This window comes from Peromyscus eremicus, chromosome 4 (assembly GCF_949786415.1).
Source record: "Peromyscus eremicus chromosome 4, PerEre_H2_v1, whole genome shotgun sequence".
In the NCBI taxonomy this organism is placed as follows: Eukaryota; Metazoa; Chordata; class Mammalia; order Rodentia; family Cricetidae; genus Peromyscus; species Peromyscus eremicus.
The window spans coordinates 67,470,588-67,496,107 of NC_081419.1; the positions used below are offsets into that span (position 1 = coordinate 67,470,588).

A 25,520-nucleotide genomic window follows, 5' to 3' on the forward strand; every position below is an offset into this window, starting at 1 on the left:
CTTTCTTTCTGTCCTTTTGGAATTTGGAAGTACTGGTCAAAACTCTGTCCGAGAACGATACGAATCTAGGATTCCTGAGGCTGGCAAGTGTCCAGATCTAGAAAAGCGGAACCAATAAGTCCAACCCACCCTCTTTCGGGGAGCGAGGAGTCGGACAGTTCTACGGTCTAACCTCTTAGGCGGGCAGGTGATTGCCGGAAGTGGGCGGGGCTCCCGGAAAGCCATGTTTGGACCGGGCAACAAGCCGGAAATAGGAAGAAGATGTGGCGGAAGTGGCTGGGGAGCTGGGGGGCCCCCGAGGGGGCGGTACCCGTTCCTCCTCCTAGCCGGATGTTTGCCGAGCTTTGACAGGCGTGGCAGAGGGAGCCTTGCCGGAGCGCGGTGAGCTGCTGAGCGCGGGGTCTCGCTGGGCGTGGTGGGGGAAGGGAACGAGCTGCCCTGGCCGTCCGAAGGGGTTAGGTCCTGAAGGGGAGACTCGGAGGCAGTGGCGCGGGGGTGGAACTGGGCCTGAGGGCCTTGGTCTCCCCGCTGCCGGGATTTTGCCCCGCTTCTGTGTCTGCAGTGAGAAGACAGCCACTTTCTCTGACTTCTTCCTGCCCTCTCCAAGGCATCGGCCGGTACAGATCAAACCCGTGGGAGGGAGAAGTCTCCCTGACACGATCTGGCAAAGCACTGAGAGCGAGAAATTAGGGGGAAGTGATCGACCCTGCCACTTGATAGGTCATGCTTTCACCTCATTTTCTTGTGAAATGAAATACGTTCAATCTGTTGTTTGTTTTTTGACTATGCAAACGCGATTATAGTTTAGAATTGCTGTCATGTAGGGTTTTTGTTTTTTCGGAGTCACACCACAGTCCCATTCCAACGCCAGCAAATACTCTGACTTCAAGTTGCTGTCTCTGTTTGCCCCGATAGATATTAGAAGTTCTGGATGCCGTTTTGTGGCTCCTCTTTGAACCCTGTGAATTTGTGACTGACAGTCACATTAGAGTGTTGTTGAGGGGTTGACTTTCACCAAGAGACCACCTCAAACGTACTCGTGGATTAAAATCTTGCCTCTGGGTTCTGCGACCTTTAGAAATTTGCTCATATCCCCCCCCCCATTTTGCTGAAATTGTAAATGGCTTTGATAGCATATGCTGAACTATTAGTGCAGTTGTGAGGTATTTGTGCCCAGCATATTGGTCTTCCACAAATGTTGGTTTCCTTCTTCATTTAGGAAAATTACTCATTCATTCAACTATTGACAGAGTATCTGCTATGTGCCAGGCATTATTCTGAATAAGTTGCTTTGTTTTTCTATGCTGGAGAGAGAATCTGGGGCTCTGTGTGTGCAGGCAAAGTGAGCTATGGCCTCAGCCTTTGAAATAGGCTCTTAAGCAATAATTCTCAGAGGGCTTGTGAAGCCTTTAAAATTGCATGCAAGATTTCACAGATCTGTTCACTTTTTTAAGAGAAAAAGTTCACAGATATCAGAATTTTTGAGAGATTCACTATTTTGCAAAACTCAAAGCCTTTGCCTAAAGTGATTTTCAGATATTTTCTAAAGGTCAAGGTTTACCTGCTGAAAAAGGAATATTAATCTGAGAGCAAGCAGTGTTTTTGCAGAGTGGAGTAGGACTCACAGGTGGCTAGTGTATTTCATTTCTATCATTTTGTGTTAGAACTTCTCTTCACAGGCTTCCCTCATCTCCCACTGAACTGCAGATACACATCCTGACTCAGAGAAGTCAGTAGAAGCGGGTGAGAGAGACCAGGGAGCTGGGCCCCACTGTGGTTAGTTTTGCTGGTAAAGGAGGCTGTGAGGGAGTTGAAGGAGGTCAGGTCTAGAACTGACAGGAGAGGTTCCTGGGAAAGAGATGGGAGTCAAGTTCAGCTTCCTTCTTGATAGTCTCCCTATCCCTCCCTCACACATAGCTCAGCTCTAGCTGCTGCTTTTAATCCTGTTTACTTCCTTGCAAGTGTTTCCGAACACTGGAGAGTTCTATTTCTGGGAGGAGCCTTCGCTTCATAGATAAGGAAATTTAAGGTCCAGACAGGAAAGGTACTTGCCCGGGATCTTTGCAGTCCTTGGCTTGGTCAGGACTCTAACCCAGTTTTTCAATATTTGACTTCATGCTCTTTCTATCACACCAGGTACTTCCTGTGTACAAAAAGATTCCCTTGGATTGCTGTGAGGTGGGGGTGTCAGGGAGTTCCTGGTAGCTGGGCAGTGATGGGGAAGGAGAGAAGGCTCAGGCAGGGAGATGTTGTTTTGAGCTGGAATCTGCCCTTTCATGAGCCAAGTGGTTCTCAACCTTCCTAAAGCTGCGACCCTTTAATACAGTTCCTCATGTTGTGGTGACCCCAACCATAAGATTATTTTCATTGATACTTCATAACTGTAATTTTCTTACTGTTATGAATCATAATGTAAATATCCATGTTTTCCAATGGTCTTAGGGGACCCCTATGAAAGGGTCATTTGGCCCCCAAAGGGGTTTCGACCCACAGGTTGAGAACCACTGAGCTAGAGGCTCCTGTGAGAAGCAGCACTGTAGCCTCCTGGTTGAATCAGGGAGAGTAGGTGGGTCAGAGGCAGATTCCTCAAGATGAAAGATTGCCTGGTTGGAGGACTGAGGGCTGAAGGGGGAGCGAAGAGCTGGGCTTTGGGCAAAGGCAGATTTACTCACCAAGAGAAATTAATGCATTCCCAAATGTGAACAGTTTGCCCTTGAGTTCTTAGGAAGGAACCTGTATTTCGGTGTCCAGTTGGATTAGTGGAGAAGGCCGAGGGACAGGGGAGAGGAAGAGCAAGGAAGAAAGAAGCTTTGGTCTTTGGCTTTGAAAGCTTGAAGCAGTTTTCCTCCTGACTCAGTGTGTTGCCATGGTGACAAGGCAGTTGTTGCTTAGGCCCTGGGAGCGACTTCACCATTTAGAGCCCTAGGTTGTCATGTGTGCGGGAGAGGAGGTGATGGGAGGTTGTCACGGCCCTCCTGGCCCCAGTGTGGATCTCACGGGCAGTGCCTCTCTTCTTCCTATCCCCAGGCCCTCTCTCTCCTCTGATCTGCCCTGTTGGTTCTCTGACCATATATGTCTTTTTGTCTGGCTTCAGGAATGCAGCCTCTTCTTTGGGGTTGGGCAAATGGCTTGGATTGAAACCTTCTTCACCCATCTGGTGAGCTCGAGGGAGGTGTTTTTATGAAGCTGAGAGCAGAAAGTGCCATCTCGTTTAGCCAGATCCTAGACCTGGTTTTAATGCTGCCTCTTTGCCCTCCCTGCCAGTTCTTCTGCCCTTCAAGGCCTCACTTCCACATTCTAGATATCAAGGGCAGCCTCTTTTCGCTCTGTACCCTCTCATCCTTTAGGTAATCTGTTGACTTTGCCACAGTGAAACCACTGTCTGGAACCCCTACAGGTTTAGAGAGGTCCTGAGAGCCTTAGGGACCTGCAAAGGATCTGCTGGGATTGACAGATAGATTCCATCTCCTGCTACTGGCCCTTGTCCCAGGTAAACCAAGCTGAACACCTCAGCCATGGCCTTTTTTTTCCTGGGACCCTATCATCTCCGGCCTGGAGAGAGGAGTGGAATGGCCAGGGCCCCAGCTGGCCTTTTTCATGGTGTTTGGAGACCCTTGGATTCCTCAGATTCTTGTGACATCTATCTCTGTAACTGCTGGAGCATGAGGCTTCTGCACTCTAACACCTCTGAGGATATGCCTTTGGCCGCTGGGACTGCGTTACTTGGTCAGTCGGTGATAGGCAGTGTGGAACCTGGCAGGGCTCTTAGCGCCCAGCTGAGGACCCGAAGGGAGGTGCTGCGCTGTGCCATCCACTGCCCCCGCTGCCTTTTCTGGCCACATGCTCTGTGGAACTCTTGGCAGGATAAGGACTGTTGAGGAATAGGCACAAGGGTGCCAGAAGAGAAAAGAAAGGGACAAAAGGGTTCCCTGTGAGAGTTACAGACGCTAACCCACCACCTTCTTCCCCTCCCACCCAGGGTTCTCTTCGGTTCTTTTGCAGGGAACAGCCTTAGCCATGGATCCCCTCTCGGAACTGCAAGATGATCTGAACTTGGATGATACCAGCCAATCTCTGAACCAGCTGAAGCTCGCCTCCATTGATGAGAAGAACTGGCCTTCTGATGAAATGCCAGACTTTCCCAAGTCAGGTGGGTGGCACAATGTCTCAGGCAACTGTAGACGCCACAGAGAGGAGGCCCCCTCCAGCTAGAGGAGTCTCCAGGGGTAAGGTTGGGGCAAGGAGACCAGCCCTAGGGTATGGCCATGGATATAAGTTCACTGGGGGCAGGCCAGAGAGGATGAGCCATGGAGAAAATGCTAGGTCAGCCCCCCTGGTGACTCTGCCTTTGCCTTGTTCCTCAGATGACTCTAAAAGCAGCTCTCCAGAACCTGTCACACACCTGAAGTGGGATGACCCTTACTATGACATCGCCCGCCACCAGATTGTGGAAGTAGCAGGTGAGCATGCCCAGTGTTGTGTCTCTGCCCTCATAGTCTGTGCTCCTGGCTTAGAGAAGCTAGTCTCTTTTGCCACCAAGGAAGGGTCCATTTTGTGTCTAGCCTCTGGTCTGCTCTTGAGCATATGTGCCTTCCCTTATGAGCATGGATTGGTTTTGATTGGCATGTAATATAGTCACCTACCACTGCTTCCTGACCCGTGGTCCCTTTGTCTCCCACTGCAGCCGTAATGTGGGCGGCCTTGTGGCCCTAATAACTTGGAAGTTAGAAAGTTGAGTTTGGTCCAGCTCTGTGCCCCGAACTCCTTCCTCACACTCGTTGAGAGGAGTGCAATGATGCTCGTATGTCAGCATCCTGGGAGTAGCACATAGTTGGCTCTGGACAAGTAGCCTTGTCCTTCCCTTCATACCCTCTCTTCCCTTCCCTTGCCCTGATATCTGCTTTCCCCTATCAGTCCCCGGGGAGTGGCTAATGTCACTCCCTTCTGGGGGTTTGGAATGTGCAGAGCCTCCTTCATACTGTACAATGCCGCACGGCTCCCTGGAGCGTCAAGTTTCTAGTGGACGTGCTGCCCGCTGAGAATGGGTGCAGGAACCCTTTGGGTCTCTGCTTCAGGGAGCTCCTTATATTCGTAGGCAAGCCCCGGAGGAGACTGGAGCAGGGGAGTGGAGCCTCAGTGAGCTGGCTCTTGCTGTCAGGGCTAGAAGAGGCCAGAATGTCTAAGGCATTCGTTCCATGGTGCTGGGCTTCTGATGCTCATCTTGGTCTGGGTTGAGGGCCTTGAATGGAACCTGAGTGAGGTGTCTGTGGGGTGTCTAATGTCTACCTCGATAGCCTCCGGACTCTGTGGCCAGGCAGGAGACGAAAGGTTGGGGCTGTCCCTCCCACATCTGTGGGCGTCCTCTTACCTTGCGGCAGACCACCACCCTGCAGCACTTTTTTTGTTTGTTCTCCAGAATGTGGCCAGCCCGAGGGGCCCAGCCAGGTAGCTGTCAGTTCTGGCTGTTTGTGCTTAGCCTCTCCTGGCTGTGGCCTCTGGCTCTATGAATCAGAAAAGGCTCTTGGTGGAGGCAACTCCATTCCAAGAAGCTGGGAGCTACTGGAGGCTTTGGAAGGAGGAAATAGCAGAGTTTGTGAGGCATGATAGAGTGGAGGCAGCGTAGTGACACGTCCAGAAGCCAGGAGAAAGGAGCTCCAGGGGCTGGGCCTCAGGAAGCGCCCAGTGTGGACAAGGCCTGGCCAGCATGCTGCTGTGGGGGCCTACATGCCTGTCTTGCCGGCAAGGCTTGTTGGAAGAGCTAGTGCTGATGTCTCTGGCCCTAGAATTCAGAGGAAGAGCCTGTGTGGAAGGGAGAGCAGGCCATGCTCCCAGCTCCTCTACAGCCGTGGTTGTCCTTGCCTTCAGTGGTTGGCGTGGACTCAGTCCCATTTGACGTGGTCCCAGTAGGGTCTTTCCAGTGTTGTGCTGGTAAAAGTAGACTCTTAGAAAGGAGGCAAAGAGACCACTATTTGTAACCTTTTCAGTTTCTGTAACAGCGGTTTCAGGCTTCCAACGTAATGTCAACTGGCTTGCAAGATTCCTGGCACTTTAACAATCTTTAACAAATGTCAGCAGTCTTCATCCACTGTGGGCTTTCTCAGTCCCAGCCCCACCGTAGATGTTCTTGCATTGCAGGTTGTGGTCAGCAGTACCCAGAAAGCCTGCTAAGGAAGCTGTTCTGTTGCTGATTAACACCTTGAGAGAGTCCCTGATTGGTATCTGGGGAATGCAGGGCCTGGCTCTCAGGCTTTTCCTACTACACCCTCCTCATCAGGCCCTCTTCCCAGCACCCTAGAGACATCACAGCTGCTAGCTCTGCATCTCTCTTAAGGTTCCAGGGCAGAATCAGTCCTAATCCCTTCTGAGAGCAGGGAGGGAATTCCCGTGTGCTTCTTGGAGCAGCTACCCTGCTTGCTTGCAAACTTGGTGATAGGACCCCCACTGTGGGGAGACGGAGGACAAGGCCTGGACCCAAGGGCTGCTGACCCTCACCCCATGCTTGCCTTCCAACTCCTGACTTATTCTTTGAGCCCCTTGCTGTCTGGGCTCTTTTCGGCCTGTGTGACTAGAGCAGCCTCACACAGCACTGAGTCAGCATTGAGCACTGGGTGGGGTCCCCTCCTCCATTCCCTAGAAGCTTACATTCTTACACTGGGGTAGCACTCAGTGGTAGAGCTCTTGCCTAGTGCAAGGCCCTGGTTTCCAGCCTTAGTATTGGAAAAATAAAACAATAAAAGAGATCTGAAAAAAAGAGAGAGACCTACCAGTCCAGTGAAATAGGTTTTAACTAGTCATAAAAAAAAGAGAGAGACCTACCAGTCCAGTAAAATAGGTTTTAACTAGTCATAGTCCCCTTTGACCCCCCCCCCCCAGGGCCACCAGGGTATAAATTCCTTTCTCTAGAGAAAGTGCACATCTTTGTAATAGATTTTGTAGAACATAGTTTTCTTCCTCCCTCCCTTCCTCCCTCCCTCCCTCCCTCCCTCCCTCCCTCCCTCCCTCCCTCTCTCCCTCGTTCTCTCTCTCTCTCTCTCTCTCTCTCTCTCTCTCTCTCTCTCTCTCTTTCTTTCTTGATGAACTAGTGAGTTTATTAGGATTATTCACAAAAGCACGGATGAAGGGTTTCTACTCCCCACTTCCGTGGCCAGCTGAGAGGTGAAACAACATGCTTCTGGCCACAGCCTTAGCCTCTCACTGACACTTGACATTCCAGAGCTCCCAGACTCTGTACCTTAGCTCAGTCCTCAACCCTTCCAGCCAGTGAGGGCTGCCTTATTCCTGGGAGAGGAGCTTCACATAATGACTTTGAGGTCCCCAGACCCTCCTGCCTCAGTCTCGCTCCTGCACTCCAGGCGTTCCTCCTGCTTAGATGGAACAAGGCAGGTGATGCTCCCTTCTTTGCTGGAATCCCCAGATTCTGAACTTGAGATTGTGTGGCTGGGCTGCCAGTCAGTGTCTCTGCCCTGCCATGCTGCTTCCCTTTCCCTGACAGAGCCAAGTGAAAGTAAATGAGGACGGGAGCTTAGCTCCCAGCCACCAGCAGCTGGCCCCAAAAATCCTAGCACCCCAGAGTCCATCGAGCTGGTGACACCCAGGCCTTTCAAGTGCACCTGCCTCCTAGGTGTGGTGGGCACATACCTGTAATAAATATCGAAGCTGGGAGTAGTGGCGTACACCTTTAATCCCAGTGCTTGGGAGGCAGAGGCACGGGGATCTCCGAGTTCAAGTCCAGCCTCGTCTACATAGTGAGTTCCAGGACAGCCAGAGCTGCATAATGAGAGCCTGTGTCATAAAAACAGAAGACAAAAACAAACACAAAATCCTGATCCTATCACTCAGCAAGCTGAGGCCGAGGAGCTTCAGTTTTAGTCCAGCCTGAGCTCCTGTTGACAGCACAGCCTGTCTCAAAAACAAAACAAACAAGCAAAAACTGTTGCTGATGTAGATGCGTGCTAACAATTCTGTTTGGAAAGATTCCTTCTCCAACTTCAGGAAACTCACTGCCTACCACACTCTAATTTGTCACTTAACCATCAAATACAAGTTCAGAAATGAAACTGTATGTCATGACCTGCGTCTTTGTGAAGGCTTCTAACACTGAGTACTTGAGATGGGATCTTACTGTTCTACCCAGGCTGGTCTTGAACTGGTAGGCACCAGTCACTCTCCTGCCTCGGTCTTCTAAGTAGCTGGGATGGTAGGTGTATATCAGCACACCTGGAGACCCACACTTACTGAATGACTGACATGAGTCAGAGACGGGAAACAGTCCCTGCTTTCAGGCTGCTGTGAGCCAGTGGGCGATGGAGCTTGTTACCCAGGAGAGTAGAAACTGACCGCAGAGGGATGGCTGTTAGTGTTGGGAGCTGTGAGAAGAGCCGGCTCAGCTCTTTAGGGGAAGGTGGAGGCAGTTGTGTGTGGGGGAGCCCCCCAGGTCCTTAGTGGCCAGTTTGGAACAGAACTGTCCGGAGGAAGGTCTGTCTCATACAAGCAACGAACAGCCTGGCCTACCCTGCTACCAGAGCTTCTGGGATAGAGGATGTGGTGGTGCAGCCCGAGAGCTGAGGCCAAGGCTCAGAGTCTGTGAGCCGCCTTGAGAGACAGGATGTCATGAAGCCCAGCCTGGCCTTGAACGTACTATGTAGCTGATCCTTGCTTTGAACTCCTGATTCTCTTGCTCCCACCTCCCAGTGCTAGTGATATAGTTTAGGGGTCTTGATCAGATTTGTTGTTTTTTTTTCTGCCAGTTGAAGAATCAGAAGGCAGGAAAAGTCTCCAGCACCGCAGATAGCAGCAGGCAGAATCAGCCATTGAAGCAACATGTTTATTGGGACTGAGGAAACACATACATGCAGCAGACACAGAGGGAAAGACCCTCTGTAAAGCAGATGGAGCAGAAAGCTGAAAATTCCAGTCGCTTCTCCAAGGCTCAGTTTTTTAAGACTGAAGAGTCTTCCTCCCCTAACTCAGGCTGGTCAGTTTGGAGACAGATAGGGTGGTTGATTGGCGCCCAACTGTTAAGTTTGCTGAGGCCTTGAGCTCATTGAGCCAGTCCATCAGCAGGCCTGCTCCTGGTGGGAGACAGAAGCCTACGAGTCCTTCAGTTGGCAGCTGCCGGGCTTTGATCTCAAGTCAGGAGGGTGAGGACGAAGCTGGCTGTCTCGAAGTCACCACCTTTATTACCTGCCCATGGCCCCTCCGTATCTTTCTGCCTGCCTGGGAATCTGTGTAACTCCTGGTCTCTCGTTAGGATTACATGTGTGTACTGTCACGTCTGGCTTCCATTTTAGGGAATATTTACAGGACTAGGTCTACAGATTGTCTGTAAGGTGGGACTGAGGGGAAAGGTGCGCTGTGAAAGTAGAGTTGGGGGCAGTAGCTGTTTATAATCCTCCCGAGGTGGACGCTAGGAAAGATTAAGAGACAAGATAGAGCTGTCTGGGCTTGGTGGGCTGGACCTCAGGTACTGGCACAAGAAGTTCTTTGGAGGACCCACCCTGGCCAGGCCCTTTTGGACCTAACAAAGCCAGACCATGCTTTGGGTGGAGACAGTGGACACAGGAGGGTGAAGGCTTACCCAGGAGCTGTCAAGATTGGGAGGCTGCTAGGGTCAGGGCATTCATCCGTTAGGGACCGGGCTATCATGGCACGCTTGAGAAGCTGCCTCTTCTACCTCAGCCTAGAGAAAAGTGAGAAGCTTTGGGACACTCTGAAAAGGACCAGCCCTGGACTCCATTGTAGTTGGTCCTTTTTTTTTTTTTTTTTTTTTTTTTTTTGACAGGGTTTCTCTGTGTAACAGTCCTGGCTGTCCTGGATCTCAGTTTGTAGACCATGCAGGCCTTGAACTCACTGAGATCCACCTGCCTCTGCCTCCCAAGTGCTGGGATTAAAGGCGTGTGCCATCACTGCCCGGCTTTTTTTTCCTTTTGTGCTCTTCGGGGCGTCAACTAGCTCCCAATAAATACATGGAGACTTATTCTTCGGGGCCGTCAACTAGCTCCCAGTAAATACATGGAGACTTATTCTTACTTATGAATGCTTGGCCTTAGCTTGGCTTGTTTCCAGCCAGCTTTTCTAACTTAAATTATCCCATTTCAGCTGGGCGATAGTGTTACACGCCTTTAATCCCAGCACTTGGGAGGTAGAGCCAGGTGGATCTCAGTGAGTTCGAGACCAGCCTGGTCTGTAGAGTGAGATCCAGGACAGGTACCAAAACTACACAGAGAAACCCTGTCTCGAAAACCAAAAAAAAAAACAAAACAAAACAGACACATACACAAAAAGGGCTGAAGAGATGACTTGGAGGTTAAGAGCAGAACACTGTATACATAATAAATAAAGAAATCTTAAAAGAAATCATCCCATTTCCTTTTAACTACATTTTGCCTCAGGGCATCTTACCTTTCTTTATTCTATATAGCTTTCCTTTTACTCTGTGACTAGCTATGCGTCTGGGTGGCTGGCCCCTGGCATCTTTCTCTCCTTCTCCTTCTCCTTTTCTCACTCCTCCCTCTTCTCTTCTCCTGAGCCTTGATTTCTCCTGTTTATTCTCTCTGCCTGGCAGCCCTGCCTATTCCTCTCTCCTGCCTAGCTATTGGCCGTTCAGCTCCTTATTAGATCAATCAGGTGTTTAGACAGGTACAGTAACACAGCTTTACACAGTTAAACAAATGCAACATAAAAGAACACAACACATCTTTGCACCATTAAACATTGCACAGCATAAACGAATGTAACACATCTTAAACTAATATTTCACAACACTCCATCATAGACAGAGCAGGATGATGGGCTTCACCAAGGGAGAATAGTTCTTACTGCTCAGTGGAGCGGAAGGGCAAACTCCCTGCATTTTGTGGGTTGTGTCATGAGTTTCTACTCTCCTGTGTTGCTTCTCCTCTGCTTCTGAGGCAGTGGGGATGAGGCAGCTACAGTTTGGCGTCCTTGGAAAAGTGAAGTAAGTTAGGACGTGGGGGCGTGTGAACCAGGCTTTATCACCATTGAGCTTTCCTAAGGACCCCTGCTCTAAGCTGACCCTGCAAGAGCATTTCATTTTGGGGTGTTAGCATGTCTCAAGAGCTTTCTGGCTTTGTGACAGCCAGGGGCCAGACCGCCATGTTAAGTGTTTGGAACAAATACCTCTGAGAGAAAACACCTAGGCGGAATTTTACCACAGCTTCACAGACTTCCCCGTACTCCATGTTCTTCAAAATATCTTTAGTGGGAAAGATAACTTTATTTATTTATTTATTTATGTATTTATGTATGTATGTATGTATGTATGTATGTATGTATGTATTTATTTATTTATTTATTTTTATGTGCATTGGGGTCTGTGTGAGGGTGTCGCATTCCCTGGAACTGGAGTTACAGACATTTGTGAGCTGCTATGCGGGTGCTGGGAATTGAACCTGGGTCCTCTGGAAGAGCAGCCAATTCTCTTAACCATAGAGCCATCTCTCCAGCCTGAACGATAAGATTTTTAGGAGTGTCCAGAGTTCAGTCAGGGCCAAGTGTGGTCAGCTATTCTAATAATAAAATCAGAAAGTGTCTGTGGACAGAATTGTTGTTATAGGGTGGCTGACCCCACTGTCTAGCAACAGACCACTTTCCTCTGTAGCTTGGGCTGGCTGAGAAGCAGCCTCTACAGGTTTTCTAGGTACTCACTGCTCAGTGCTTTGGGGTAAACCAGTTAGTTGTAGGATGTTGGCAAAATAGTATAGGCCTTGATGGATATATTTTTGGTGAATGTAAGGGGCTTTTTTTGGAGACAAGATCTGTTGTGACTTTGTCACCTTCCTGCCTCAGTCTCCCATGGTGAGATTGCAGGTGTGCATCAGTAGAACACTTAAGAAAATTCTTAGCAAAATCACATTTATTTTGTGTGTGTGCATGCACATATATGTGCAAGCCATGGCGCACACATGGAGGTCAGAGGTCACCTTTGAGGAATCATTTCTCTCCTTCCACCATGTGGATCCTGCCATGTGGGATGAAACAGGTCATCAGGTTTGGCAACAAGTGCCTTAACCACTGAGCTATCAGCCAGCCCGTGAGAACATGTTTACTATTCACACACACATCAGATCTGTACCTGTCCAGCGGTGTTTCCCAGAGAACACGTTTACTATTCACACACACATCAGATCTGTACCTGTCCAGCGGTGTTTCCCAGAGAACGCGTTTACTATTCACACACACATCAGATCTGTACCTGTCCAGCGGTGTTTCCCAGAGAACACGTTTACTATTCACACACACATCAGACTCTGTACCTGTCCAGCGGTGTTTCCCAGAGAACGCGTTTACTATTCACACACACATCAGATCTGTACCTGTCCAGCGGTGTTTCCCAGAGAACGCGTTTACTATTCACACACACATCAGATCTGTACCTGTCCAGCGGTGTTTCCCAGAGAACACGTTTACTATTCATACACACATCAGATCTGTACCTGTCCAGCGGTGTTTCCCAGAGAACACGTTTACTATTCACACACACATCAGATCTGTAGCTATCCAGCAGTGTTTCCCAGAGAACACGTTTACTATTCATACACACATCAGATCTGTACCTGTTCAGCAGTTTTCCCTTCCTCCCTCCTCCCAACTCTGGACTTGTGGTCTTAGGCCAGTGGTTCTCAATCTTCCTAATGCAGTTCCTCATGGTGTGGTGATCCCCCAACCGTAAAATTATTTTCGTTGCTACCTCATAACTGTAATTTTGCTGTTGTTATGAATTGTAATGTAAATATCTGATATGCAGAATATCTGGTATGTGACCCCTGTGAAAAGGCCATTTGACCCCAAAGAGGTCATGACATACATATCTGGTATGTGACCCCTGTGAAAAGGCCATTTGACCCCAAAGAGGTACTCAGTTGAGTACCACTCTTAGACTCTCACAAAATCATGTAGTAGCTGCCCTTTTGTGCCAGGCTGCTCTCACTTAGCTTATTTTCAAGGTTCATATATATTTTGTGGTGTATGTCAGTACTTTCTTCCTTTTTAGGGTCAAACTTCTGTTGCATGAATATACCTTTTCTCCCCCAATACAGATTATCTTGTATCTCAGGCTAGCCTTAAATTTATCTAAGTATAGCTAAGGATAACTTTGAACTTCTGATCTACCTGCTTCTACCTCTGAGTGCTGGGATTACAGATGTAACTATCACCTTCAGTTTATTTGGTACTAGGGATCAAGCCCGGGGCTTCCTGTATGCTAAGCTAAGCAGGCACTGTACCAACTGAGTTACATCCCCATACATTTATCTTCTGAACACTCAACACTGTATCTATCCTCAAAGTGATTTTATTATTACTGTTTTGCTTTCTTTTTATTTTTTGAGACTGTATCTCATGTAGCCTAGGCTGGCCTTGAACCTATTAAGTAGTCTTGAACTCCTGACTCTACCTCCAAAGTGTGGGTTTACAAGTATGTGTCACCATGACTGGGTTAAAAAGCAAGGTTAAATACTTTTTTGGGGGGTGTCCCAATTCAGTGCCCCTGAAGTAACTACCCAGCATGCCCTTGAATAATGGACATAGGTCAGTCAAGCCCCTACGCTCACTGGCACAGGCCCCAGGTTGGGTAGTTTTTAAGCCCCACCTTCCACTTTGGTTCATTTTCACCAACTGTACTCCATCTTTCTCCACACTTAGGTGATGATAAATATGGGCGGAAGATCATTGTCTTTAGTGCTTGTCGAATGCCCCCTAGCCATCAGCTGGACCACAGCAAGCTCTTGGGGTGAGTACCTTCAGGGAAGTAGAGTGGGGCTGCTCTGGAGCCTCAATAGCCTGAACCATTCTCCATGCTCTCCTTCGCCCTGGGCCACCAGGTTACCTTTCTTAATCACCCCTCGTCCTATAAGGAAGCTGCTTTATATATGCCGAAGAACACTAGACAAGGAATCAGACCTGAGTTCTAGTCCTAGAGACTATGACCTTGGCAAGTGTCTAAGAACCTATTTTCTCATCATTCAAAGAAGAGAATGAAGCATGTGGCCTCTTTCCTGTCAGGAGTAAGAGAATGCACCAGAAAATAACCTTAAAAAGGAAATACTTTCCAAATATGTACAATTGTATGGTATTTCTGATGTAGTCATGATTCTTTTTTGTTGTTGTTGTTGTTTTGTTTTGTTTTGAAATGCGTTTCTCTGTGTAGCCCTGGCTGCCCTGTAGCCTACTCTGTAGACCAGGCTGGCCTCGAACTTGTAGATCTACCTGTCTCTGCCGCCCAAGTGCTGGATTAAAGGTATGTACCACCACCACCAGACATACTCATGATTCTTTGTTTTTAAAGAATATTTAATTTTATTTTATGTGCATTGGTGTGAGGGTGTTGGATCCCCTGGAATGAGTCACAGTTGTGAGCTGCCATGTGGGTGCTGGGAATTGAACCCCGGTCCTCCGAAAGAGCAGCCAGTGCTCTTAATCTTTGAGCCATCTCTCCAGCCTCATGATTCTTAATCATTTCTATTTATATTCATAATTACCATTATCTTACTTTGTTTTTTTTTTTTTTTTTAAGATGTATTTATTTATTATGTATACAGCATGTATGACTGCAGGCCAGAAGAGGGCACCAGATCTCATTACAGATGGTTGTGAGCCATCATGTGGTTGCTGGGAAATGAACTCAGGACCTCTGGAAGAGCAGTCAGTGCACTTAACCACTGAGCCATCTCTCCAGCCCCATTTTTTTTTTTGGTTTTTTCGAGACAGGGTTTCTCTGTGTAGCTTTGCGCCTTTCCTGGGACTCACTTGGTAGCCCAGGCTGGCCTTGAACTCACAGAGATCCGCCTGGCTCTGCCTCCCAAGTGCTGGGATTAAAGGCGTGCGCCACCACCGCCCGGCTCCATTATCTTACTTTGTACCAAGTATCAATGGTTTCTGCGCCTGTGGGGCTTCTGCTACTGAATGTATGTGTTAGAATCTCTCCTAGCACAAATCCAAAGGCTGTCTGTTGCTGTGAAGAGACACCATGACCAAGGTAGCTCTTACAGAGGGTTTAACTGGGGACTTGCTTACGGTTTTAGAGGCTTAGTCTGTTGTCATCATGGTAGGGAGCAGGCAGACATGGTACTATGCTGGAGAAGTAGCTGAGAGCTACATTCTGATCTGCAGGCACACACACACACACACACACACACACACACACACACACACGCTTTCTCTTTCTCTTTTTCTGGTGCTGTGCTGGAGAAATAGTGCAGATTTATATATAATATATAATGCTGTATAAATATATCCCAGTTTGCAGGCAGCAGACACACACACACACACACACACACACACACACACACACACACACACACACGCGCGCGCGCGCGCATGCACTGGGCCTGGCATGGGCTTTTGAAGCCTCAAAGCCCACCCCAATGACACACTTCCTCCAATAAGGCCACACCTCCTACTTCTAATTTTCCTGAAACACATCCACTTTCTGTTGACTAAGCATTCAAATATATGAACCTGTGGGGGCCATTGTCATTGCAGCCAGCACACTGTTTAAATGTAGACGTGTGTGGCAGACCTCTCCTGGCCTTTCACTGTTGAGCCAGCACTGGGTCCGTGGCTGGGACTGTGTGCTGTCAAGGCATGTGAGGTACTCCACAGAAGAAGAGCAGAAACTGCCCTGTTTGCTCAGAGTGGCTTTCTCCTGACCAGTTTCAAGTGTTCTCTAAAATGTAAGCTATGCACACCACCACCCACAGCAGCTCCCTGTGGTCCTGCATGCTGTACCACCACAGCATCTCCCTGTGGTCCTACATGCTGTACCACCACCCACAGCAGCTCCCTGTGGTCCTGCATGCTGTACCACCACCCACAGCAGCTCCCTGTGGTCCTGCATGCTCTGCACATGCCGGGTTGCGGTGGTCACAGAAGAAAGGCCGGAGCCTGAGTGTGGAGTCTGCTGGTCTCAGCTGAGATAGAGGCAGAGGCTCATTCCTTGTAGTGAGTCTTTCTCTCTCTGGCCTTGTGACCCTCTCTGCACGGCTCCTAAAATAGAGCAAGCAGAGTTTTGTTGGGGACCCACCACGTGTCCAGCCAGAAATATTCACCATAGAGTTCGGCCCGTGGAGGCTGAGTCACAAATCCACTCCAGCTTTTTTGCCACCTCTGATGTACCAACTAGCAGACTTGTGGCCAGGCAGAAGGTCCAGTGAGAGGAAATCACAGGCAATGGAAAGCACCTAGTTTTTAGGGGCAGTTACTGAGGAAGCTGTGTCTACCTTTTATCTTCCTCCAGGCTCAAGAAGCCCTGGGCAGTTTGCTGCTGCAGGGCCTCCTTCCCTTCACACACACCCCCACACGCCACATACACACACACACACACACACCACACACACACACACACACACCACACACACCACACAACACACACACACACACGCACACACACACCACACACACCACACAACACACACACACACACCACACACACATACACACACACACACCACACACACCACACAACACACACACACACGCACACACACACACACACACACGAACACACACACACACACACCACACACACCACACAACACACACACACACACACACACACCACACACCACACAACACACACACACACACACACACACACACCACACACAGCACATACACACACACCACACACAGCACATACACACACACCACACACAGCACATACACACACACCACATACACCCCAACCCACCCTCTATCCCCCCCCACACCCCATCTAGTCACAGTCCCTCCTGAGACCAGACTCATGCTTCCACTAGTTCTGTCTGTCCTGTTTTCAGTCAGATTACATCAGACTTGGCTTTTCCCCACTCCCTACCCAGATCTAGGGGGTTGGAATGGAAAAATGCTTGAAGCTTGGACTCAGAAAACCAGTTAAATTTGAGCTCTGAATTTTAACTAGCTATGTGCTTGGAGGCAAATCTCTGAGTTCTGTATGAACTCTGAGTTCTCTGTGTCCTCACAGAGTTGTTATGGGTAACAATGAAATTCCATCATATATATTTTTAGAGTATTACAGTTTTGAGAGGTTAAAAATATGTCAGTAGTTGTACAGGAAAAACAACACCTATAAAATAATGAAGTCTCACAGACCTGTCACCCAGAAAGAAAACCACGGTGTTTTGCTACATCCACTTTGTATTTTTTTCTATATGTGGAGCTCTGTATTCAATTTGATGTCTTGGATAATTCTTCCATCTTTGGGTAGAAAACATTCCTCAAAGATATCCTTTGATGTCCTTTTGTTTTTTACCCCAGGCGTTGGTGGCACATGTCTTTAATCTCAGCACTCGGGAGGTAGAGGCAGGTGGATCTCTGAGTTTGAGGCCAGCCTGGTCTACTGAGTGAGTTCAAGGACAGCCAGGGTTACACAGAGAAACCTGTCTCAAAAGAAAAAAAAAAAAAAAAAACCTAAAAAGACATATTATTTAGCTGGGCAGAGTGGTGCGTGCTTTCATCCCAGCACTTGGGAAGCAGAGGCAGGTGATCTCTGTGAGTTCCAAGTCAGCCTGGTCTACATAGTGAGTTCCAGGTCAGCCTGGTCTACATAGTGAGTTCCAGGCCAGACTGGTCTACATAGGAGTTCCAGGCCAGACTGGGTTACACAGTAAAACCCTGTCTGTTCTCCCACTGCCCCCCCCAAACCCCCACACAAAACAAAACAGGTTATTTACATATAATGTGCATATAGAAAATTAAACAAATTGTGTACTACTTTCTTTTTTCTTTTAAGACAGCTCTCATTTTGTTGCCCACGCTGATGTAAACACTTGGGCTTAATGACCTTTTTGCCTCAGCTTTCTGAGTATCTGGGACCACATACATATAATACTACACCAGTTTCTGGTGAATTTGATGATGCATGTCTGCAATCCCAGCACTTATGAAGGAGGATTTTGAGTTCCAGGCCAGCCTGAGCTACAGAGTAGGACCTTGTCTCAAAAACCTAAATACAAAACAAAACAGAAACTCCAAACCTACAGTGCCCCCCTCCTGGTCTCCAGTTTGCTGTTCCAGTGTCTGCTCTAGGGTGACCACTGTTCTGACGCCTGACTTCACAGATTAATCCTGTGTGTAGGAGCATCCTGTGAGATAGTCTATTTATAGATGTCCAATGGTTTCTTTAGCCAGTCTCCTGATATTGGACAATTTGCTGGCTGCTCAGTTGTTATTTTTTCCATAATAAAACTGGAATGAGCAGTCTCCTACAAGAGTGTTTCTGCTTCCCTGTTTCCGTAGGAAATGCTCTTGAACATACTCTTTTACGGTCAGGACCGTGAGCACTGCCCAGCCTCTGACCGGCGCCATTTTATTGCACTCCAAAGGTCACGGCATGCATCATGGATGGACTATCACTTAACTGTCGTCTGTGCTGCTGCTTTCCCCACTGCAAAATGCCGTCCTCTTGTTGTTGTTGTTGTGTTGTTTGAGAAAGGGTTTCTCTGGGGAACAGCCCTGGCTGTCCTGGAACTTGCTTTGTAGACCAGACTGGCCTAGAACTCATAGAGATCCGCCTGTCTCTGCCTCCTGAGTGCTGGAATTAAAGATGTGTGGCACCACACTCAGCTGCAAAATGCCATCTTAGTATGTGATGGCCCTTTGTCAACTACAGAGTGCTTAGTGTGAATAAGGGCTAAGTTAAATTATTCTCAGTTTAGTACTGCTCAGAATCTATGGTAACTTAGCATTAGCATTTCTGCCCTGCCTACCTGTGCTGGCCCAGCTCTGCACCCTGGGACCAGTCATTAGGCTGCTGTCTCTAGGTCAGATCATTCATCTGGGCACTTAGTCAAGTCTTGGGGCACTCCCTCACACATTCCCCTCCTCTTGGATGTGTTCAGCATTTGGCCCAGCTTGGAGTGGTATCCCTACTAGAGCCAAGGGACTGACTGGCCATCTTCTTTTTTTTTTTTTTTTGGTTTTTTCGAGACAAGGTTTCTCTGTGTAGCTTTGCGCCTTTCCTGGGACTCACTTGGTAGCCCAGGCTGGCCTCGAACTCACAGAGATCCGCCTGCCTCTGCCTCCCGAGTGCTGGGATTAAAGGCGTGCGCCACCACCGCCCGGCTTTGACTGGCCATCTTCTAAGAGGTCTGACCCTGGGCTTTCTGCCCTCTCCCTGTTTATTTCTTCCAAACTTCCCAGTGTGTTCAACGTGTGTGTGTGTGTGTGTGTGTGTGTGTGTGTGTGTGTGTGTGTGTGTTGTGAGCATAGGAAACCTGAGGAGTATGGCTTTGTGGTCCATTAAAAAAGCCTTGGAGTTGAGCCAGGCAGTGGTGGCACACGCCCTTAATCCCAGCACTTGGGAGGCAGAGCCAGGTGGATCTCTATGAGTTTGAGGCCAGCCTGGGCTACAGAGTGAGTACCAGGAAAGGCACCAAAGCTACACAGAGAAACCCTGTCTTGAAAAAAAAAAAAGCCTAGGAGTTGGAACAGTTGACCTTCTGGTCATCCTGATGTCCTTTCATGGCACAGTGTTTTACAAACTGTACCACAAATCACATACAAAAAGCAGCTCTTGTCCAGGGTCTAGAATGCAGTTTTGGAGCTGGACTTCACCACTGTGCCCCACCACAAACTGAAACCTTGGCTAAGCGCTTGGCCTCTGCTGATTGCCCTCGTTAGTAACGAGGTTAACTTCAGCTCATTTGTGATGAGGGAGAATGAGGTAATGGATTGGAAGCACTTGGCAGACATTAAAGCTTTTACTAATAACTGGTGACTGTCCTCGTTACTGACTGAGGGTGATCCTGAGAAAAACATGTCAAACCCTTTTAACTGTGGATACACAGCCTAGCTTGGAGCCCAGGTCTACTGATTCTGCTGCTCAAAATGAGAGCTGTTTGTGTACTTACTTCTCCATTAGGCCCAGCTCCCTACCCTCTGCCTCCTTCCAGGAAAGAGGCTGTGGGGTTACATAGCCAGATGGCAGCAGGGAGGGAGCGTCTGTGGAGAAGGAAGCATGATGCAAGTCCTGCTTCCGTTGTAACAGGGGCCACACCTGTTGTGCAGAGGACAGGTCTGAACGGGGCTCTTTGTGTGTTTATGATGTTGGGTGTTGAACCTATGGCTCCCACATGTTAGTAATCACTCGACCACGGAGCTACCTCCAGCCCTGGGCATTTCTCTTGAAGGTACTTGAAACACACCCTGGACCAGTATGTGGAGAGTGACTACACACTGCTCTACCTGCACCACGGCCTGACCAGTGACAACAAACCCTCCCTCAGCTGGCTGCGGGATGCCTACCGGGAGTTTGACCGCAAGTGGGTTGGGACATGGGGGTGGGCTCCAGAGCCTAGCGTGGGTGGCTCTGGGCCAACAGCTCTCTGGGATCTGGGCTGTTCTCTTGGTCAGAAGCTTATTCCATGTCAGTGGAGGCAGGGCCCCCAACAGCCCTGCTCCTTACTCCACCCATTCCCAAGTTTCCCACTTGTCCTGCAGGTACAAGAAAAACATCAAGGCCTTGTACATTGTGCACCCAACCATGTTCATCAAAACCCTGCTTATCCTCTTCAAGCCTCTCATCAGGTGAGCAGGCCACAGGTGTGCACCCCTCACATACCAAGCAGATACCCAGGGTGGCCAGCTTGGGGTGATACCTGTCTGCAGGGAGAGCAACGGCCTATCATGGGGCCCAGGCTGACCCTGATCTTTCCCTTTGCCTCCAGTTTCAAGTTTGGACGGAAGATCTTCTATGTGAATTACCTGAGTGAGCTGAATGAGCATGTGAAGCTGGAGCAGCTGGGGATTCCTCGCCAAGTGCTCAAGTGAGGCAGCGGGTGGGCTCATAAGCCGGGTGTGTGTGTGTGTGCGCGTGTGCGTGCGTGTGTGTGTGTGTGTGTGTGTGTGTGTGTGTCCACTACTCAGTTGTGTGTGTGTTTTGCGTGGGAGGCAGAGTAACCTGGGCAAGAGGGAGCCTAGAGAAGCCAGGGAAGTGAGAAAGGCAGTGTCAAGATCAGAGACGGCAGTAGATAGAGCCAAATCCAACCCCATTTCTGTCACGAGCTGTTGACTGAATCTCTTTAAAGTGTTTGTTTTCCACTGTGTTACATTAAGTGGGGCTGTTTTGAGGATATATGAAGTAATCCATGGAAAATCACACAGTAAACACTTCGATAAAGTTGGCTACAAGACTGCAGAGCCAGAGGGCCTGACCCTTGTTCCATCTACTCTCCCAGGTATGATGACTTCCTCAAATCCACACACAAGAGCCCTGCGACAGCTCCCAAGCCCATGCCACCACGCCCTCCGCTGCCAAATCAGCAGTTTGGGGTGTCATTGCAGCAGTGAGTATATGCTAAGGTTAGGCAGGTCCGGGGTGGTGGGGGTTGGACCAGCGTGCAGAGTCCCAGCTCACCCCTTTGCTCCACAGCCTCCAGGAGAAGAACCCGGACCAGGAGCCCATTCCTATTGTGCTCAGGGAGACGGTTGCCTACTTGCAGGCTCATGGTGAGTGCTGTGGAGCCCAAGGCCTATTGACCTTCCAAGTCACCCTGTCCCCCAGCTGCCCTTGAGAAACTCTGGGCAGGGCATAGAAAAGTACACTCCCAATGACCCTTCTTGGAATTCCAAGACTGGTAGGGCATCACCCAGAGTTCTGAGACTCATCAGGCCCCCTTGTTTCCCAGCTCTCACAACCGAGGGCATCTTCCGGAGGTCGGCCAACACCCAGGTTGTACGGGAAGTGCAGCAGAAATACAACATGGGTGAGTGGGCCAGACCCTAGAGCTCGTCAAGACCATGTGTGCACATTTGTGTGTGTGTGTGTGGAGAGACAGATACAGAGAGAGGGGAGAGAGAGAGAGAGAGAGAGAGAGAGAGAGAGAGAGAGAGAGAGAGAGAGAGAGAGAAAGAGGGAAGATGGGACATGTAACTGTGAGGGCCTGTAAGCAAGAAGAAACTTCTTGCCAGAAGTTTCCACATCCTTTGGTGTGACGGGTTTTTGTTGTTGTTGTTTTTTAAGATTTATTTATTTGTTATGTATACAGTGTTCTGTCTGCATGTGTGCCTGCATGCCAGAAGAGGGCATCAGATTTCATTATAGATGATTATGAGCCACCATGTGGTTGCTGGGAATTGAACTCAGGACCTCTGGAAGAGCAGTCAGTGCTCTTAACCTCTGAGCCATCTCTCCAGACCGCCTCTTGTATGTTTAAAACAACGGGAAGGAGTCACACCATACAACAGGGCTCACATGAGTGATTTATTGAAGGGAGGGAAGAGAAGGGAGCAGAGACTGGTCCCTGGGAATGAGAATGAAGGAAGAGAAAGAGAAAGAGATGGGAGGTGGGCAGTAGGGAAATGTAGCAAATGCGCACAGGGGTGCTCTTAGTGGCTGCAGCTGAGGATGGATCCTGTCAGGGCCCTAAGGGCAGGCCAGTCCAGATGCCTGCATGCTAACAGTGACCACATAGGTCCTCCATCTGCCTGGCTGCCCAGGCTTGCTGCCTCACTTTCGGGAGCTACAGCCTTGGGTTCCAGATCATTTAGAGGCAAGGAGTAACTGTCATGTGTGCCAGTGCCTGCCCTCATGCTCTCCAGATGGTCTGAACCTGTATCCCCTTGTTACAGAGGAAGAGAAGAGGCAATAGGGGACCCTGGGAAAAGGCAGCTGGTGCAGTAGAAGGACATAGTAAGGATGTAGGGCTTGCTGGCCGCCGGCTTGGTCTCATCCTTTCTCCCTCACAAAGGGCTGCCCGTGGACTTTGACCAGTACAATGAGCTGCACCTGCCAGCAGTCATCCTCAAGACCTTCCTTCGGGAGCTTCCTGAGCCCTTGCTAACCTTTGACCTCTACCCCCACGTTGTGGGCTTCCTCAGTGAGTTCCCTCCTTCCTCCTCAGCTGTGTAAATCCTCTGCCAGAGCTGGACCTGAGCTCAGAGATGTGTATATGGCCGTACACCTACCTACCCTGCCCTGCAGGCTGTGGGCATAAGCAGCTCCCAGCAAGTTGGGTTGGGGTTCCCCACTAGTCTGACGGCAGGGTTTCCTGAGCTAGTCCTCTGCTCTGTAACCTGGGCCTCCCCTCCTCACAGATACTGACGAAAGCCAGAGAGTGGAGACGACCCAGCAGGTTCTCCAGACTCTGCCAGAGGAGAACTATCAGGTGCTTCGCTTCCTGACGGCCTTCCTGGTGCAGGTGAGACTGCCTTGGCCTCCCCTGCTCACCCGATGACGGGGCTCACCCGATGACGACGGGGGAGGCTGTGTTGTCTCTGCTTGGATGCTCTGGATGTGGTTCTGGGAGCAAGGCAGGGGCCATAGATTCGAGCTCTAGCCCGTTTCCTTCCACAGATATCTGCCCACTCTGACCAGAACAAGATGACCAACACTAACCTGGCTGTAGTCTTTGGCCCTAACCTCCTGTGGGCCAAGGATGCTGCCATCACTCTCAAGGCCATTAATCCCATCAACACCTTCACTAAGTTCCTCCTGGATCATCAAGGGGAGTTGTTCCCCAACAACACAGATGCCCAGGGTGTCTGAGCTCAGCCCCCACCTCCAGCCCCTTCTCTGGCAGCCCCAGTTGGACTTGGCCTCCTGGTAGTAACCTTATTGGAGTCCGGGGCTCCTGCCTAGGAAGGGGCCTGAAGGCCCAGGAGATGGAAGTTGGAGCCCACTAACTGGGCAGCCCACCTCACCAGCCCTGGAGGCCTCTGTTATCATAAGACATTTTCTTTGCCTTATACCTCTCACTGCCTCTTTGGTTGCTGGGCTTTCCAGACTGGGCTTGGCTCTTCTAGGACTGAGCCCCAGTAACCCCTTCCCCTTTTCCTGCCTGTTTCCTGGCAACTGTAGAAGACTAAATCACTGCCGGCTGTGCTGGTATGGGGGCTGGTCCTCTCTTTCCTGATTGCTAGGAAGTGGGACAACTGAGCTCCTTGGCTTGGGCTGGCTGTGCTAAGGTACCTCCCTTTCTGGTCAGTTGCTATGCTTTATAGAAGTGAGTTTTGGCCTGGGCATAAGTTCCCTATGTCTGCCCTTCCTACTAATAGGGATGACAAGACCAGAGCTGGCTTGTCTCTTCTGCCTTCTGGGTCTGTTCCTCCCAAGTGGTACTGCCCCCAGTGTGTCCTATCCCCCATTTCTGCCACACTTGGCATCCTAGACAGCAGAACCCAGAATCTGAGCAGTTGTTGAAACGGTCCTCTCCCGGGAGAGTTCCAGTGTTGAGTAGTATCAGTGACAGCAGCCCTGGCCCTCCATGTCTTCTCTCGGTTCTCATGTGCACAGATCCTCAGCCAGTGGCGATGGTGGGACTCCTGGTGTGGAGTCCCTCTGGTCCCTCTTGTGGCCAGAGGGGCCACTGCTTCAGAATCTGTGGTGGCTCTCATGTCCCGCCTGGGTACTCTTGGAGGGCAGGAGCTCAGAAGCCCCTAAGAGAGGCAGAGGTTTTACTAATAAATCGCCCTGCCAGGAAGGTTCTAACAGCTCCTTTGAGGGAAGATGGCGGCCACAGGGCCCTGTTGTCTTCCAGCAAGCCTGAGCCTTGGTAGCTGATAGCTTTCATTCTCCTCCCAGCGGAAACTTGAGACCCTCTTCCGGAAGTCTGCCCATAGTGATAGGGAAGTACCTGCAGTGACCCTGCCCTCAGCTCCAGAGATGGTACCGGGTGCTGCGGAATCTGCACTGACCACCTTGCAGACGAGGCCAGGCCTGACCTCGCCGGCTTTCTCCTGTACCACTGTGTGGCAGGTCTCTGGTGCCTCAAGGGCTGCTTCTGTCCTCCTGGCCCGGCCTGGGGCCACACTCTGCTTTCACCCACCTTTTTGTATCAAGTGTCGCTACACTCCATTTGCTGAGGGCCCTTCTCCTGGCCCTGCTCTGTCAGTCTGTAGCTGGGGGCGTTCTTACTGTGAATCCAGTGTTCACACTTACCATGATTTCCTTGGCACCAATCATGTATTTCACCATTTGCACTTTTTGTATTTCAATAAAAATGGAAAAGGAAAACGTCCACCTGGCTGTTCAGGAAGGCTCCGAAGTCCAGAACCGAGTGGGAGTGTGCTGTGGCCGCCCAGAACCGAGTGGGAGTGTGCTGTGGCCGCCCAGAACCGAGTGGGAGTGTGCTGTGGCCGCCCAGAACCGAGTGGGAGTGTGCTGTGGCCGCCCAGAACCGAGTGGGAGTGTGCTGTGGCCGCCCAGAACCGAGAGGGAGTGTGCTGTGGCCGCCCAGAACCGAGTGGGAGTGTGCTGTGGCCGAGAAAGAGGGCCTCAGGCCGTCCCTCCCTAGTCCATCTTTTTTTTTCCTATGGAAAGCTGAGCAAACACTCAAAGTCCCCTGGGTCCTTACCGCCATGGTGACCCCAAGCAGCTGTGTCAGGACTCACCCCACTTCCTGTACACTTAAGTCCAGTGCCTTCCAAGATCACCTGCAAGTGGGCCAGAATTAGAGTGGAGAGTGGCAGGTGTAGGGTTCCCAGTGAAGATCTAATGACCCTACCTACTCCCTCCTGTGCCCTTACTTCACATTTTCAATGTCATTGTTGTGTGAACTGGCTTT

At 49.9% G+C, this 25,520-nt stretch overlaps 1 protein-coding gene across 1 annotated transcript; it reads left to right on the top strand.

The window, feature by feature from the left end:
• The first annotated feature begins 270 nt into the window (after positions 1-270).
• Arhgap1 (Rho GTPase activating protein 1) lies at positions 271-23,645 on the top strand. The gene is made up of 13 exons (XM_059260922.1): positions 271-381; positions 4,003-4,150; positions 4,365-4,460; positions 13,663-13,750; positions 20,148-20,279; positions 20,458-20,544; positions 20,685-20,783; positions 21,195-21,302; positions 21,389-21,465; positions 21,645-21,722; positions 22,707-22,835; positions 23,053-23,156; positions 23,312-23,645. Exons 2-13 carry the CDS (start codon positions 4,018-4,020, stop codon positions 23,501-23,503), a joined length of 1,323 nt encoding a protein of 440 aa, XP_059116905.1. The 5' UTR covers positions 271-381; positions 4,003-4,017; the 3' UTR covers positions 23,504-23,645.
• Positions 23,646-25,520: the final 1,875 nt, after the last annotated feature.